Source organism: Tachysurus vachellii, chromosome 24 (genome assembly GCF_030014155.1).
Source record: "Tachysurus vachellii isolate PV-2020 chromosome 24, HZAU_Pvac_v1, whole genome shotgun sequence".
NCBI lineage: Eukaryota > Metazoa > Chordata > Actinopteri > Siluriformes > Bagridae > Tachysurus > Tachysurus vachellii.
The window spans coordinates 15,056,315-15,071,314 of record NC_083483.1 but is presented as its reverse complement, the minus strand read 5'-3'; the positions used below and the strand labels follow the sequence as shown (position 1 = coordinate 15,071,314).

Sequence of the window (15,000 nt, the reverse complement as noted above, 5' to 3'; positions counted from 1 at the left end):
ATGATATTTGGAGCAATATTACATGTAATTGTTAAACTTGATTCCCTTACATATACATTTGTTTTTAAGCCTAATTATTCATTATGATTATGATGTGATTGTGACAGGGGGATGGGAAGAGGTTTCAGGTTGGGGGTAAAGAGTTTTTTCTGTCACCACTTTTGAATAAGAAACAATATCAAACTTGTCAAAACTCCGCGAATCACAAAAGTATCAGTGAGAAGTTGAGAACACACGTTTAAACAGTGCATACACTCGAACTTGACCGCACATCACATTTTTTACTTTATTCATACTGCTTTTAATCGTAATGCAAAGACCGGTCATCGGGACATAAGCTGTCATGTACAATAAAAGAGCCTGCGCAGTGACAGGAAATACAATTTAACACAAAAAGCCTAGACCAGGGGTGGACTTGTGCTCAGGAGTTTTTATTTATTTGAATTATTTATTTATTTGAGCGGCGTGTGGACGAATTCTTTCTACACACACACTATTTTATTTCTTGATAACAGACCGCTGCGAACTATAACACACCGTTGCCATGAAAAACAGAGCGTTGCCATGGACACACAGGATTCTAACCGTAGAGACGGAGCGCACTATTTTCTTTAGCGGAAACAATACAATCGTTTTTAAATCAATAAACTCCTTTTTAAATCATCATTTTGTGTTAAATTATCGATTTATTTGGTAGGTAACAATATAATAAGCGGGATCCGCTTCACGGACCTGTAACTTGAGCAACAGCGAAGCCGCGAACTCGTGCTGAATATTTTAAAGGCGTAACAGCTGATGAAAAAGCAGAGACAATTGTAGACGAAAATGAAGAGAGATTTTATCTTAGTTTTTATTTGATACAAAACATTTTCGTCTCGTCTTTTCGTCAACAATAACGCATGTTAATTTAGTCTTAGTCAGCGTTTTTGGACAGTGGTGCAGTCTTGTGATCGTCTCGTCTTAGTCATGAAAAAAAGGTTGTTGACGAACATATTTCATCTCATCTCGTCTGACGAAATTAACACTATACTGAAGACCAGACTGCAGTCCTGTTGATGTTCAGTGCTTGTGATATGATCAAATAATCCTAAACTTAATCCTAATCCTAATCCTATGTGTTTTTCTGAAGCATGCATTATACTTGGCACGAGCACAGTTTTACCTACCTGCCAGTACCTGAACACCTGCTACAGATGTTTCAAATGAGGAAGAACTGACTTTGCTCCTGAAGCACAATTCTTGTTTACGGGAAAGGGTTTAAAACGATGTGAACGAGTTCTGTGACATTCCAGAAATATTTCCAGAAAGATGTCTAGAATAATTTCAGACTCCCTTCTCATGTCTGTCAAAAGTCTTTGATTAATTGGTGTGTTTATTCAGGTCTCACAGACAATCTTCTGAAAACAAAACAAAACAAAACTAAACTTAAAAAATTTTTTTTTTGAACCAAATTAATTCATTTATTTCTTTTTATTTTCATAATCAAAATGTGTTCTTATTGGTCAAGATCAGTACTGTGTATCGAACAAGCTCCGCCCCCTGTAGTTGTCCAGGGTCCTGTGGGTAAGATTTCTGCACAATTTCAATACAGTGGCTCGTAATGTAGAGTGAACTGTATATAGACAAACCCACAACATACTGACAAACCAAACACACAAAGTGTGTGTGTGTGTGTGTGTGTGTGTGTGTTTGTGTGTGTGTTATTGCAGTTATTACTTCTCCTATGAGATCTACTCCCACACAAACGAGGTGTCGTTTATGCCAGCAGCAGGTTGTTACAATGACTGAACCCATCAATGGACTCCTCACCTGGATCATTTTTGGGGTACTCTTTGTCTTTTGGTGAGATGGTACAGTCTTACACTATCTCACACAATCATACACTCTCACACACACACACTCTATCTCTCTCTCTCTCTCTCTCTCTCTCTCTCTCTCTCTCTCTCTGTGTGTGTGAGTGTGTCTATCTCACAAACTCAGACCACACTTACACGCTATCTCACTCTCACATACTCAGACTCTCATACACTCTCACAGTCATACACACACACACACACACACACACACACACACACACACACACTTTCTCACACTCCCTCTCACACACACACACTATCTCACATTATCTCACACTCTCTCTCACTCTTTCTTCTGCAGCATCTGGCCCTTCTGCTTGATTCCTTTTTGCGTGTCGTCCTGCAGAGACATCAAACACACCTGCCCCGGCTGCAACAATATGATATGATATGATATGATATGATCAAATAATCCTAAACTTAATCCTAATCCTAATCCTATGTGTTTTTCTGAAGCATGCATTATACTTGGCACGAGCACAGTTTTACCTACCTGCCAGTACCTGAACACCTGCTACAGATGTTTCAAATGAGGAAGAACTGACTTTGCTCCTGAAGCACAATTCTTGTTTACGGGAAAGGGTTTAAAACGATGTGAACGAGTTCTGTGACATTCCAGAAATATTTCCAGAAAGATGTCTAGAATAATTTCAGACTCCCTTCTCATGTCTGTCAAAAGTCTTTGATTAATTGGTGTGTTTATTCAGGTCTCACAGACAATCTTCTGAAAACAAAACAAAACAAAACTAAACTTAAAAAAAAATTTTTTTGAACCAAATTAATTCATTTATTTCTTTTTATTTTCATAATCAAAATGTGTTCTTATTGGTCGAGATCAGTACTGTGTATCAATCAAGCTCCGCCCCCTGTAGTTGTCCAGGGTCCTGTGGGTAAGATTTCTGCACAATTTCAATACAGTGGCTCGTAATGTAGAGTGAACTGTATATAGACAAACCCACAACATACTGACCAACCAAACACACAAAGTGTGATTTCTTTTAATTTCTTTTAATTTTCATAATCAAAATGTGTTCTTATTGGTCGAGATCAGTACTGTGTATTCTGACTGGGCTGAGCATGTGCACCCAGTGCATTCTCTTGCTAATGAGCGTGAACTTCATACCTGAAACACCTGTGATATTAAGGATCTACAAAAAAAAAAAAGAGAAAAGCTACTGAAAAAAGAAAGTAAAGAAACAAGTTCTTTGGCATTCCAAGAAGAATTCACTGAAAGGTTTCACCAAAACATTTTGAGCACACTGAAACTTTAGATTGTTTAATCAGGGGTGACTTAAAGCGTTGTGTAATGTGTTCATCTATGAGTGTATGCTTGTTGGTTGGTTAGGTCCTTTTTACCTGCTCTAACAAACCAACACTTAACATTGTATGAGCGCATTATCTACTATTGCTTTATCCTTTCACTCGAAGGTCATCGTTAAGTCATCAGTTAAGGATTCAGAACAGTATAGTGTGTTCTAATCTAGCCACAGGGGTTGCCAGTCAGTGATTTCTGTGCTGGTGCCAAGCCCGCATACATAGAGAGGGTTGCATCAGATTTAACCATGTGAGTCATCAGTGTGAATTCCACACCGGATCGGTCGAGGTCCGAGTCAACAACGACCGCCTACGTCTCGGTCGACCTACAGGGTGTCGGCAGAATTTGGGATGCTGGACTGGTGGTGGACTTTGCAAAGTGGATGGAAATGGCTGTAGTTAACACTTATTTCCAGAAGAGAGAGGAACATAGAGTTACATATAAGAGTGGAGGTAGGAGTACACAGGTAGACTACATTCTATATAGACGAGGCAATCTGAGAGAGATTAGTGACTGCAAACTGGTGGAAGGAGAGACTGTAGTCAGGCATCATGAAATGGTGATGTGTAGGATGTCTCTGGTGGTCAGGAATAAGAGGAGAGGAAAGATAGAAAAGAAGACCAAGTGGTGGAAGGAAGAATGTTGTGAGGAATTCAGAGAGAAGCTTAGACAGGCTTAGGGTGGTCAGGAAGTGCTTCCAGATGACTGGGAAACTACAGCAGTTGTGATCAGGAAGACAGGTAAGAGGGTGCTAGGTGTGTCATCTGGAAGGAGAAAAGAAGATAAGGAACATGGTGGTGGAAGGAGGAAGTACAGGACAGCATTCAGAGGAAGAGGCTAGCTAAAAAGAAGAGTGACGTAGAGAGGACTGAAGAAAGTAGACAAGATTACAAGAAATCACAGCGCTGAGTGAAGAGGGACGTGACAAAGACCAAACAATGAGTTGGATGCCAGGTTAGACACATGGGAAGGTGAGATGGACTTGTACAGATTAGCAAGACAGAGAGGTAGAGATGGGAAGGAGTGATATAAGGGTGATTAAAGATAGAGATGGAAAGGTGCTGACAGGTGAGGAGAGTGTGCAGAGAAGATAGAAGGAAGAGATGAACGTTGTAGAGAAAGAAATAGGAAAGATTAGAAAGGATCTGAGGAGAATAAAGAATGGAAAGGCTGTTGGTCCAGACATACCTGTGGAGGTGTGGAAGTGTCTAGAAGAGACAACAGTGGAGTTTCTATCTAGATTGTTTAACAGAGTTTTAAAGAGTGAGAAGATGCCTGAGGAATGAAGGTGTTCTAGTACCCACAAGGGTGATGTGCAGAGTTGTAGCAACTACTGTACAGAGGTATAAAGTTGATGAGCCACACAATGACGTCAGGATCACGCCCGGACTTTTTACCTGTCCGAACATTAGGGGCGGTCCGGCGGTCCGGCAGTTGTCTTTTGTCCCATGTGTTTTTGTTTACGTCTTGGGTTCACATTTTGTCCCAGCCCTTGTCTACTTCCTTCCCGCCTCAGCACACCTCTTCCTCTTTATCGTCACCGTCACCAGTTTTTCTGACAGAAGGATTCCGCCACTCACAGACCCAGCAGGATAGCCTCTAGCCTAGCACTGAATAATTGGAAAAACATCTTCTTGGACTATTCTTTCTGCCCTTTTAGACCTTTTTTCCCTGGAATTTTGTTTTAATTTTATTTATTTTCTGGTGGACATGGCTCCGCATCTGTACCGGTAGGGGATAACGCTCTGCTTCCTGTTTCCTGCAGAGGACACCGCCTCACTTCTTGCCTGTGGAGGATGTCACCAGCCTGATTTGCTGATTTTTTTGTTGTTTTCTTGGTGCCCTGTGATATCACCACACACCTGTTCCTGTGGGGGACATTGCCTCACTTCTTGTCCACGGGGGATGTTGCAGGCCTGTATCGGTTTGCCTTTCCTGTTTTTATTTGTTTGTTTTTTTGTGTGTGGACATTTATTTCTTTTGCTTGTGTCCTGTAGGTGGAGGAGGATTTTTCCCACCCTTCCTCCTTTCTGGACATGGGTCTGGCTGCAGCCCTTCTGCTCAGCTGTGGACATCGCTTGGCCACTTTGGCTACGCTGCCGGGTGCCTCGCTCCCCCACCTGCCTTGCCATGTGCCTCGCTTCTCCCATCTGCCTGCCATGTGCCTCCCTCCCCCCAAGTGCCTCACTGTGTCCCTCTTTCCCTCTCCTGGACCTTGCCTGGCCCTGGGATTGGCGTGCCAAGAGCTGCACCTCGAGGGGGAGTACTATCAGGATCATGCCCAGACTTATTGCCTGTTAAAACATTAGGGGGCGTTCGGGCAGTTGTCTTTTGTCCCATGTGTTTTTGTTTACATTTTGTGTTCGGATGTCTGCCCCGCCCTTGTCTAATTCCTTCCCACCTCAGCACACCTGTTCCTCATGTGTCTAATTGTCTCCCTTGTCAATGTGTTGTCTTCGTGGTCTCTTTTTTGTGTCTCTGTTCTTTGAGTTTTAGTTTAATTTTTTTCCCAGTTTTTGTGTTGTTTTATGTAATAAATCATGTTTTTTAGCTATCATCGCGTTTGGGTCTGAATTTTATCTGTGATGACACCCGTTTTTATGACAGATGTAGCTATGGGAAAGAGTGCTGGATGCTAGGCTAAGAACAAAAGTCGATATTTGTGAGCAGCAGTATGGCTTCATGCCCAGAAAAAGCACGACTGATGCAATCTTTGTTCTGAGAATGTTAATAGAGAAGTACAGAGATGGTCAGAAGGAGCTGAACTCCATCTTAGATTTAGAAAAAGATGTGCTATAGGTCAGAAAGAGGAGTTCAAGGTGAAGGTGGTTCTACATCAAGGATCGGCTTTGAGTCCCTTCTTGTTTGCTATGGCGATGGACAGGTTGACAGATGAAGTTAGACAAACATTTCTGAGGACAATTATGTTTGTGCATTACATTGTGATCTGTAGTGAGAGTAGGGAGCAGCTGGAGGAACACCTGGAAAGGTGGAGGTCTGCTTTGGAAAGAAGGGGAATGAAAGTCAGTCGTAGCAAGACAGAATGCATGTGTGTGAACGAGAGGGAGGGAAGTAGACCAGTGAGTTACAGGAGGCTGTGGTCAAGAAGGTGCCAAGTATTTGGGGTCAACTGTCCAGTGTGATGGGGAGTGTGGAAAAGAGGTGAAGAGGGTTGGGTTGGAGTTGGTGGAGAAAAGTGTCAGGGGTGTTTGTGAGTGTTTGTGTGTGTGTGTGACAGAAGAGTGTCAGGAGTGTTGTGCGTGTCAGAAGAGTGTAAGGAGTGTTGTGTGTGACAGAAGAGTGTCAGCAAGAATCAAAAGAAATGTGTAGAAGACAGTAGTGAGAGCAGCTCTGCTGTATGGGTTAGAGACTGTAGCAGTGAGGAAAAGACATGAGGCAGAGATGGAGGTAGCAGAGATGAGGATGTTGAGGTTCTCAGCTCTGCTGTATGGGTTATAGACTGTAGCAGTGAGGAAAAGACATGAGGCAGAGATGGAGGTAGCAGAGATGAGGATGCTGAGGCTCTCTTTAGGAGTGATGAGGATGGACAGGATTAGGAACGAGCACATCAGAGGGACAGCTCTGGTTGGCTGTTTTGGGGACAAGGACAGAGAGACTAGATTGAGATGGTTTGGACATGTACAGAGGAGGGAGATGGTTATATTGGTAGAAGGATGTTGGAGATGGAGCTGCAGGTAAGAGGTCAAGAGGAAGGACAAAGAGGAGATATATGGATGTGTTAAATGAGGACATGAAGGTAATTGGTGCAAGAGTAGAGGATGACAAGGATAAAGTTAGGTGGAAACAGATGATTTGCTGTGGAGACCCCTAATGGAAAAATACGGAAGAAGAAGAAGAAGAAGAACAGTATAGTGTGTTCTGATTTGTCCAGAACGGTACGGTATGATTGGCTGAGTGCAGTAAGCCTGTTCTGATTAAGTATTTATTATAAACTAATTATTTCTTGACAAATGAGACAACATGCTTTTTACTATTATTAGTCGAGACTAAGACTATGTTTAGCAAAACCAGTGACCAAAACTGTTCAAGTCAATTGAATCAATAGTAAAAATGTTTATGGTCATTCCCACACTTTTATGATGCTTTGGATCATACAGAGTGTAAATTTCACTCATCTTTAAAAAAAGATTCATGACTCAGTACAATGTTTTTTTAATTATTAATAGAAGGTTATACACAAACCACCAAAGTCTCTGTGACACCAAACAATGAGTCACTGTGAGCTTAATACACCATGAGAGTTAAGACAACAAATATACACCGAAATATACACATTTATACATATATTCAATCTCACGTGTCCAAACGTTCGACTGGCGGTGTACATTGTATGTGTAATGGCCTGTAATAACAACCTGCATAACATGTTCATAATGCTGACATAAGGCACTTAAGGTTATAATTAATTATGAAAAGGAATTTGAGTTTATAGCCATATTTAACGCATTAAATGAAGTGTTAACAGAACGCATTATAACACATTATAAACAACAATATCAATAACTATAACTAACAGAATAGTAGAATAAAGTAACTCATAAGCTATATTATGTAACTATTATAAAAGGGGAATATATTTAAAAAAAAGCAGGAAAATTGTTTTGCTCGAAGTCAAATTAATGTTTTATTTCTCATTTTAAAATAAATACATTTTATCACTAAATTCAAAGAAAAAGTTTCATAAATGTGTATTACTGAAATTTGTTTTCTAACATTATGCTCTGATTATTTCACTAAGAAAAAGATGCTATAATTCATAATCATAATGCAGTGTACAACACTAAGCTTGTTTTTGGTATGTGTGCTATAAAGTGTTATAATCTTTAATTATTTAGAATAATAAATATAGCTATGAAGTGTAAAATGCCTGTTCGTGAATCATGTTTATACAATGCATTATGAATGCTTTATAACATGTTCCACTTCATAAAGGCTTACTGCTTATGTCAGGGCTTGTAAGATGTTTATAGCCTCGTGACACCTTCATAACACCTTCAATCCCTGAATAACATTCACATTGTGGAGTTTCTGCAGCCAATAACAGCCTTTAATCAGTAACAGCTTTGTGTTTATCCTTCTCGTGTCCTCACTCTGCTGTTTATACCATTAAAATATCCCAAAGCCTTGAGAAGACGTTCCTGAAGTTATCAAAAACTCAGTCTTAATGCGATTTGAATCTAATGTTGTTGTAATACACCGGTTGAAGAGGTTGAAATGAGCATTAGCCCCGCCCACATGTGCCCTATTATCATTTGCATATCCGACTCTGACCCGACAGCAACCTGCTCACTGTGGACTCTGTAGGTTTCACCGTAATACACATCATGATTTAGTGTGCTACTGTAAATGTACAAGTATATAATCACCATGGATACAAAAAGACAAAAAATGTATTAAAGAAATCTTATTAATAAATACAGGCTATTTTTTCTTGAAAGAATTTCGCCGTAAAAATAATCCTGCTGGAGTTTTCATCGCAATGCGTTGAGGGTCGTACACGTCGTCCTGGATCGGTTCAGTGGCACAGAACATGACCTCAGTAATAACGACGATAAACTGTAAAGGAACATCAGAGGAACACAAAATGAGTCGTGTGTGTGTGTGTGTGACAGGTTTTGTTTATTAAAACTTCACTGGTAATTGAGATGAACGTAAAAGTGCTCCATCACTTCTATACTCACACAAGGCATTAGCTGCAGACTGGATGACTCGAACAGCTGGAGCTGGAGCCTGGACGACTTGAACAGCTGGAGCTGGAGCCTGGATGACTTGAACAGCTGGAGCTGGAGCCTGGATGACTTGAACAGCTGGAGCTGGAGACTGGATGACTTGATAAGCTGGAGCTGGAGACTGGATGACTTGATAAGCTGGAGCTGGAGACTGGATGACTTGATAAGCTGGAGCTGGAGACTGGACCACCACAGAAGGCTGAGAAGCAGGTTGGACCACAACTTGCCTCTGGTGATGGGTGACCATCTGACTCCTGCCGGTCTGGACCACTTTATAATTATTAGGAAACATGGATGCAGATGTGTCTGTGGATAAGTGTAAAAAACAACCAACCAAACAAAATCACTTAATTACAGTTTCTACGTAGTTCATCGCAGTCAGTGTAGTTTTTAGTCGATGCAGTGTTTAGTCTGTGCAGTGTTTAGTAGGTGCAGTGTTTAGTAGGTGCAGTGTTTAGTCGATGCAATGTTTAGTCGGTGCAGTGTTTAGTCAGTGTAGTGTTTAGTCAATGCAGTGTTTAGTCAGTGTAGTGTTTAGTCGATGCAGTGTTTAGTCAATGCAGTGTTTAGTCAATGCAGTGTATAGTCCGTGCAGTGTTTAGTCGATGCAGTGTTTATTCTATGCAGTGTTTAGTCCGTGCAGTGTTTAGTCGATGCAGTGTTTAGTCGATGCAGTGTTTAGTCAGTGTAGTGTTTAGTCGATGCAGTGTTTAGTCGATGCAGTGTTTATTCTATGCATTGTTTAGTCGATGCAGTGTTTAGTCAGTGCAGTGTTTAGTCTGTGCAGTGTTTCTTCTGTGCAGTGTTTAGTAGGTGCAGTGTTTAGTATGTGCAGTGTTTAGTCGATGCAATGTTTAGTCGGTGCAGTGTTTAGTCAGTGTAGTGTTTAGTCAATGCAGTGTTTAGTCAGTGTAGTGTTTAGTCGATGCAGTGTTTAGTCAATGCAGTGTTTAGTCGATGCAGTGTTTATTCTATGCAGTGTTTAGTCCGTGCAGTGTTTAGTCGATGCAGTGTTTAGTCGATGCAGTGTTTAGTCAGTGTAGTGTTTAGTCGATGCAGTGTTTAGTCGATGCAGTGTTTATTCTATGCATTGTTTAGTCGATGCAGTGTTTAGTCAGTGCAGTGTTTAGTCGATGCAGTGTTTAGTCGATGCAGTGTTTAGTCAGTGTAGTGTTTAGTCGATGCAGTGTTTAGTCGATGCAGTGTTTATTCTATGCATTGTTTAGTCGATGCAGTGTTTAGTCAGTGCAGTGTTTAGTCGATGCAGTGTTTAGTCGATGCAGTGTTTAGTCAGTGTAGTGTTTAGTCGGTGCAAAGCAGTTTGGAGCACAGACCTGGACTGAATTGCTGTAGAGTGTCAGATGACTGCAGGTTGAGGGCAAAGCCGGGATATGGTGGAGGAGGATCGCTGCAGGAAGGAAAAAGACATGGAGGAGGAAGATGAAGCTCATACTTTCTGTTTTATTTCATCCAATTAGGATAACAAAAAAATGACTTTTTTCTTCCTGAGGTTTGTTATGATTAGCACTGTTTTGGTGTCTGGTTCGGAGAATGTAGGTATAGTAGCATAAAATTAGTAACATAATATGTTTATAGTTCTCACTAATCCCCTTTACACTGCTCGTGTTCTTCATGACCTGATCTGTCATTACAACACCATTCAATCAAATTTCTGCCCTTTACAGACCTCAGCGCCGCTCAACTCCAGCTGTTTTGATGTTTTGAATAAGTAATAAACTGATATCTGTGGGTCTGTGGTGCTCAAGCACACAAAACGTAATACTACATTAGCATGTAATTGTTGGCTAGCTGACTTTTGTTCTTTTGCTAACGTGAAAGCAAGGGAATGTAGCGGAAATCGGGTTAGCGGTTAGCTTGTGCTATCATAGCCAAGGCTTGGCTTGGTGATCAGCATGATGCTACTGGAACGGAATCTAACAAACGTCATTTTATAATATCAGCAGATTAGTGTGTCATTTTACTGTATACTTAAAAACAAGGAAGTGGGAAGAATGCTGTAATATTGTCAAAGCAGCATAATAATATTGCATTGTTACTCCTTATAGTTGTAGACTCTATCCAGAATTACATTGTTATACTGCTGTATCATCATGTTTTTATAATTATTTTCTTTTTAAAACATCACATCATTGGATCTTTATACATACCGTACATAATGAATACTTTGTGTCTAGTGTAATATTTAATTTATCCTTCATTTCATTCTTAATGAACCAAAAAACAGACATAAACATTAAACAGAAACTCCAATAATAATTGTCTTGATCTTGAAAATTTTGTTGTCAAATAGCTACGCACACAAACACACACAAACACATACACACACACACACACACACACACACACTCTTACCTGACTTTTACGTTCTGTTCAGTAGAGATTTCGACGGTACTCTTCTCAGAGCTCCAAGGAGACTAAAAGACAATACAGATAAACCTTGTGTGTGTGTGTGTGTGTGTGTAGCGATGAGTGGGTGGGTCACAGGTAGATTTCATATAGAAACAGAAAGTCAGATGCCTCAGTGCTATGTTGCTGAACAGGTTCCTCAGCATTTTTTTCAGAAGGAAGTGAATTCCATCAGAGAACTTTAGAGAAGGAACTAAAGTCTGATTCCCCTGTTTACCTCAAGCAGCAGGTCACATGAGTGAGCGCCGGCCTTTTGCCCCTGCGATATGCTGAATTTCAGTGATTCAGGAGAGAGTAGAGAGAGAGACAAGTTTCACTTTTTTAACACAAGACTTTTGTGCTTCACATTAATCCAACATGACAACGTCCCAGTGCACAAAGCCCCATGAGCTCCATGAAGACATGGTGTGGAGGTTAGGGTTGGAGTGGAAGAACTCAAGCCCTGACTCTGACTCAACACCACTGAACACGTATGGGGTTAATTGGAACTGGAGTCTTCTCAACATACCAGAATGTTTTTTTTACAGAAGAGTGGAGCTCATCATAACTGTGAAGAGTTATCTTTGTGGTCTTAAAAGACACCAAGACCAAACCTACTAGTCTATGAGTAAACATTCATTCAATTCATTCCATGTTGTCATGCCTGAACACTATGTCATGCCTGGTTTTTTTGGTCCACTTTTTTCCAGAGTCTGATTCCTAATTCAATGAACTCAAATCTCACCAGTGAAAATCTGCACTGTTTGCTGAGGTACCGAGGAATTGTCGAACCATGTCTTCATAGAGCTGGACTTGTGCACATGGACAATGTTTGACAGTCTGAACAGGTTTGAGCCTCGTAGTTCAGTAAACAGTAATCAAAATGCCATAGAATACAAAGACATTCTAGACAATTGCATGCTTCCAGTTTGGCATAGGACCATGTGTGTGTGACGTTTGCAGATTCTTTTAGTCATACGATGGGTAAAATTCACAGCAACATTTAAATACCTGTGATTATTTGGTGTAGGATAGAAGGTCGGGTTGCTATGCAGGTTCTTACAGGGAACACCCTAAAGTTCATATAGAGAAAGAACAAAATGATGCCAGAGAATATGAAAGAATTTCAAAACAAGATTCCTGAGCTGTAACTAACCAACCCCAACCCCAACCCCAACCCCAACCCTCAGCCCTTGCTGGATTTTACCTCAGCTTTGTCATGGCATGTGTGGGAAGCTGGCTTGTCGAAGACGGCTTCCTTCAGTACAGGGCTTTTTATTCCAGATGTTCCCAATGACTCCGGGTATGGGCAGGGGTGTTGAGGATGAGGAGAGTGCAGATGAGTACAGGGGAATCTGGGAAGCAGGTCTGGTATCATTTTTCTGGTAACATTTTCACTCAGCATTCCGTTTAATGACAAAGGTACATCTAAGTCTATGTAAACTTAAAAACATCCCATCTGACACACAACTGCTGGCACAAAGAACCAAGTGTGTGCCAAGTCATGGAAATGCTTTTTAGGACACATACCTTTGGCACTGAGGAGCAGGAGAGTGCAGTGGACTATAGGGACCACCCTAAATCCCAAAGATAGATAGACAGAGACAGTGAGTGTGAGGTTTACAAGCATTTGGGTTGCCTGGCAGGAAAGAAACGAGAAGATCAGGGTGAACTCTCTAAACCCCACTGACTGAGGTTTACCTCCAAAAAGACAGGGTCTGCTGTCTGAGGGGTGGAAGCTCTCGGCTGTAGAGAACTGGTGGACAGAAAGTCCAGAGGTGGGCCAGGATATGGTGGAACAGGAATGTTTTCCATGGGCAAAGAACTTGAGAAGAAAAAAAAGAGGATGTTTAGTTTAGGTTATATATACTGTATATCTTATCTTGGTGATTCTGACTCTTTGTTATACATATTTCTGACATGGGACCATCCTAATACACGGGTCTGTTATCAGTTAGATCTTTTTTGTTTTTAGAATTTACAGCATGTCTAGATCTATGCTACCCAAACCAATCCTGGTATGGATGTGCAAGTGTCTAGGCTTTTTGTTAATACCACCATTGACAAGTCCAAGACCAGGGCTAACCAAAAGTGAGTCAAGATCAAGACCAAAAACTGTCAATTCCTTTTCAAGCCCTTTTGTTCAGTTTCAAATATTTCACACCAAATTTCTCCTGAGAATGATGGAGAACCTTATCGAATCAACCTGGACAATACAGAAGACACCACAAACAATATTTTGTAGAAACTCTCTTATTAGATCAAGAACATTTTTAGTGATACCGATGACTGTTATCAAGGCAAGTCTGAGTACGAATGCCAATAACTCAGTCCAGAAAATGTCTTGAGAGCAGACCCCTAGCAGACACTGCAAGACACTGAGCCGGACACATACCTATGGTGTTGACGTCCAGGAGACTGGTGATTATAAGCACCACACTATATCCCAAAGATAGAGAGATAAAAAGAGCATGGTTTCAGATGCATTGCAGGTGACACGGAGCAAGGATGAAGGAAACCTTGTGTCAAAACCTTGTAAACCCCAATCCTATAACAGGGATTTACCTCTACTGTGGTGTAGCATGTGCGAGGAGGTGGCTGAAAAGAGCAGGGTCTCTGCTGTACAGGGTTGGATGGCTGAGAGTTTAGAGGCGGACCAGGATACGGTGGAGCAGGGATGTTCTCCACAGGCAAACATCTGGAGATGAAAAACAAATGTAGAAGCTCAGTTTATTTGTTTTTATCCTTCTTAAAATACACTGCATTATTTGGCATTATAGATGATCTATGACTTTATTATCTATCCCTTTTGTAACTTGACAAACAGGTCTGGTGGTATCATTCTGTCACTTAGCATTCGTCGCTGTCGGGCGGAAACCTCGTATGTCCAAATTTGGTCAGTTTCATATTTTTTCACATATCGATGCTATTGGTCAGTCCCCACGTGGGTCTGTTATTTTTACAAGTTATTAACCAATCTAAAGTCTTGAAAATAGCTTGAGCACAAATCTCATAACTCCATTGGACACTTCAACTGTCCACCTCTTCCTCACTCCGCGGGAGAGCTTCACGGCATATTTCTCCTCAAGAAGAGTCGCAACGAATCAACACGTCTTCTGAGGTAAATGTCTTCAAAACACTGGGCTCAAAGAAAAAAAAATCTTGACCCCCGCTAGTTCTGGTGCTCGTCTGAGGACAGGAATTTAGCGCAAGACAATCCACTGCAACGCGGACTAAACCCTGTGCACTGCAGATAAGGTACGGCGTTTTTTTAATTTCCTGAAAAATATGAAAAGATATGAGGATTCCGCCCGACAGCGACGATATCTACATTTCTAATTCTTCCTCCTATTCTCTGCTCAGCCCTTTGCTTTCTTCCTCCTCTGCCTGAATTTCTTTTGCTTTGCTGAGAAGGAATGTCTGGAGATGTCCGAAAAAAAAAAATCCCAGGATAAACCACTGCTGGTACAAACAGGCAAAATTGTGCTGGACACGTACCTGTGGTGCTGAGGTCCAGGAGACTGCTGGTGATCGTAAAAGCCGCAATATAGCCCAAATATAGAACAATACACAAAAAACACGGTTTTAGAAGTATTGCAGATGTCTTGGAGGCAGGAAGAAGGATGATTGTGTTGGAACCTTGTAAACTCATGTCACTGGGTCTTACCTCTAC

General features: G+C 41.1%; 1 protein-coding gene and 1 long non-coding RNA gene across 4 annotated transcripts in view; one reads left to right on the top strand and one right to left on the bottom strand.

Annotated features, from left to right (window-relative positions):
* Positions 1-3,459: 3,459 nt before the first annotated feature.
* On the top strand, positions 3,460-5,725 carry LOC132839557 (uncharacterized). The gene is made up of 2 exons (XR_009647736.1): positions 3,460-3,623; positions 4,937-5,725. It is a non-coding gene; the product is annotated as an uncharacterized LOC132839557 (long non-coding RNA).
* Positions 5,726-7,328: 1,603 nt separating this feature from the next.
* The window catches only part of LOC132839513 (uncharacterized), a 9,705-nt gene continuing 2,033 nt past the window's right edge, over positions 7,329-15,000 (bottom strand). The window contains exons 2-14 of one of the 3 annotated variants that reach the window (XM_060860531.1): positions 14,995-15,000; positions 14,826-14,851; positions 13,893-14,025; positions 13,723-13,766; positions 13,029-13,152; positions 12,858-12,904; positions 12,535-12,682; positions 12,339-12,400; positions 11,566-11,617; positions 11,295-11,356; positions 10,256-10,329; positions 8,874-9,227; positions 7,329-8,748 (exon numbers count right to left, since the gene is read on the bottom strand). The exon at positions 14,995-15,000 is cut by the window's right edge and continues 121 nt beyond it. In XM_060860531.1, coding sequence (XP_060716514.1) covers positions 8,729-8,748; positions 8,874-9,227; positions 10,256-10,329; positions 11,295-11,356; positions 11,566-11,617; positions 12,339-12,400; positions 12,535-12,682; positions 12,858-12,904; positions 13,029-13,152; positions 13,723-13,766; positions 13,893-14,025; positions 14,826-14,851; positions 14,995-15,000 — 1,152 coding nt within the window. In that variant the 3' untranslated portion in view covers positions 7,329-8,728. The remainder of the gene's footprint in view (positions 8,749-8,873; positions 9,228-10,255; positions 10,330-11,294; positions 11,357-11,565; positions 11,618-12,338; positions 12,401-12,534; positions 12,683-12,857; positions 12,905-13,028; positions 13,153-13,722; positions 13,767-13,892; positions 14,026-14,825; positions 14,852-14,994) is intronic. The other 2 variants (XM_060860533.1, XM_060860532.1) reach the window with 2 other exon arrangements.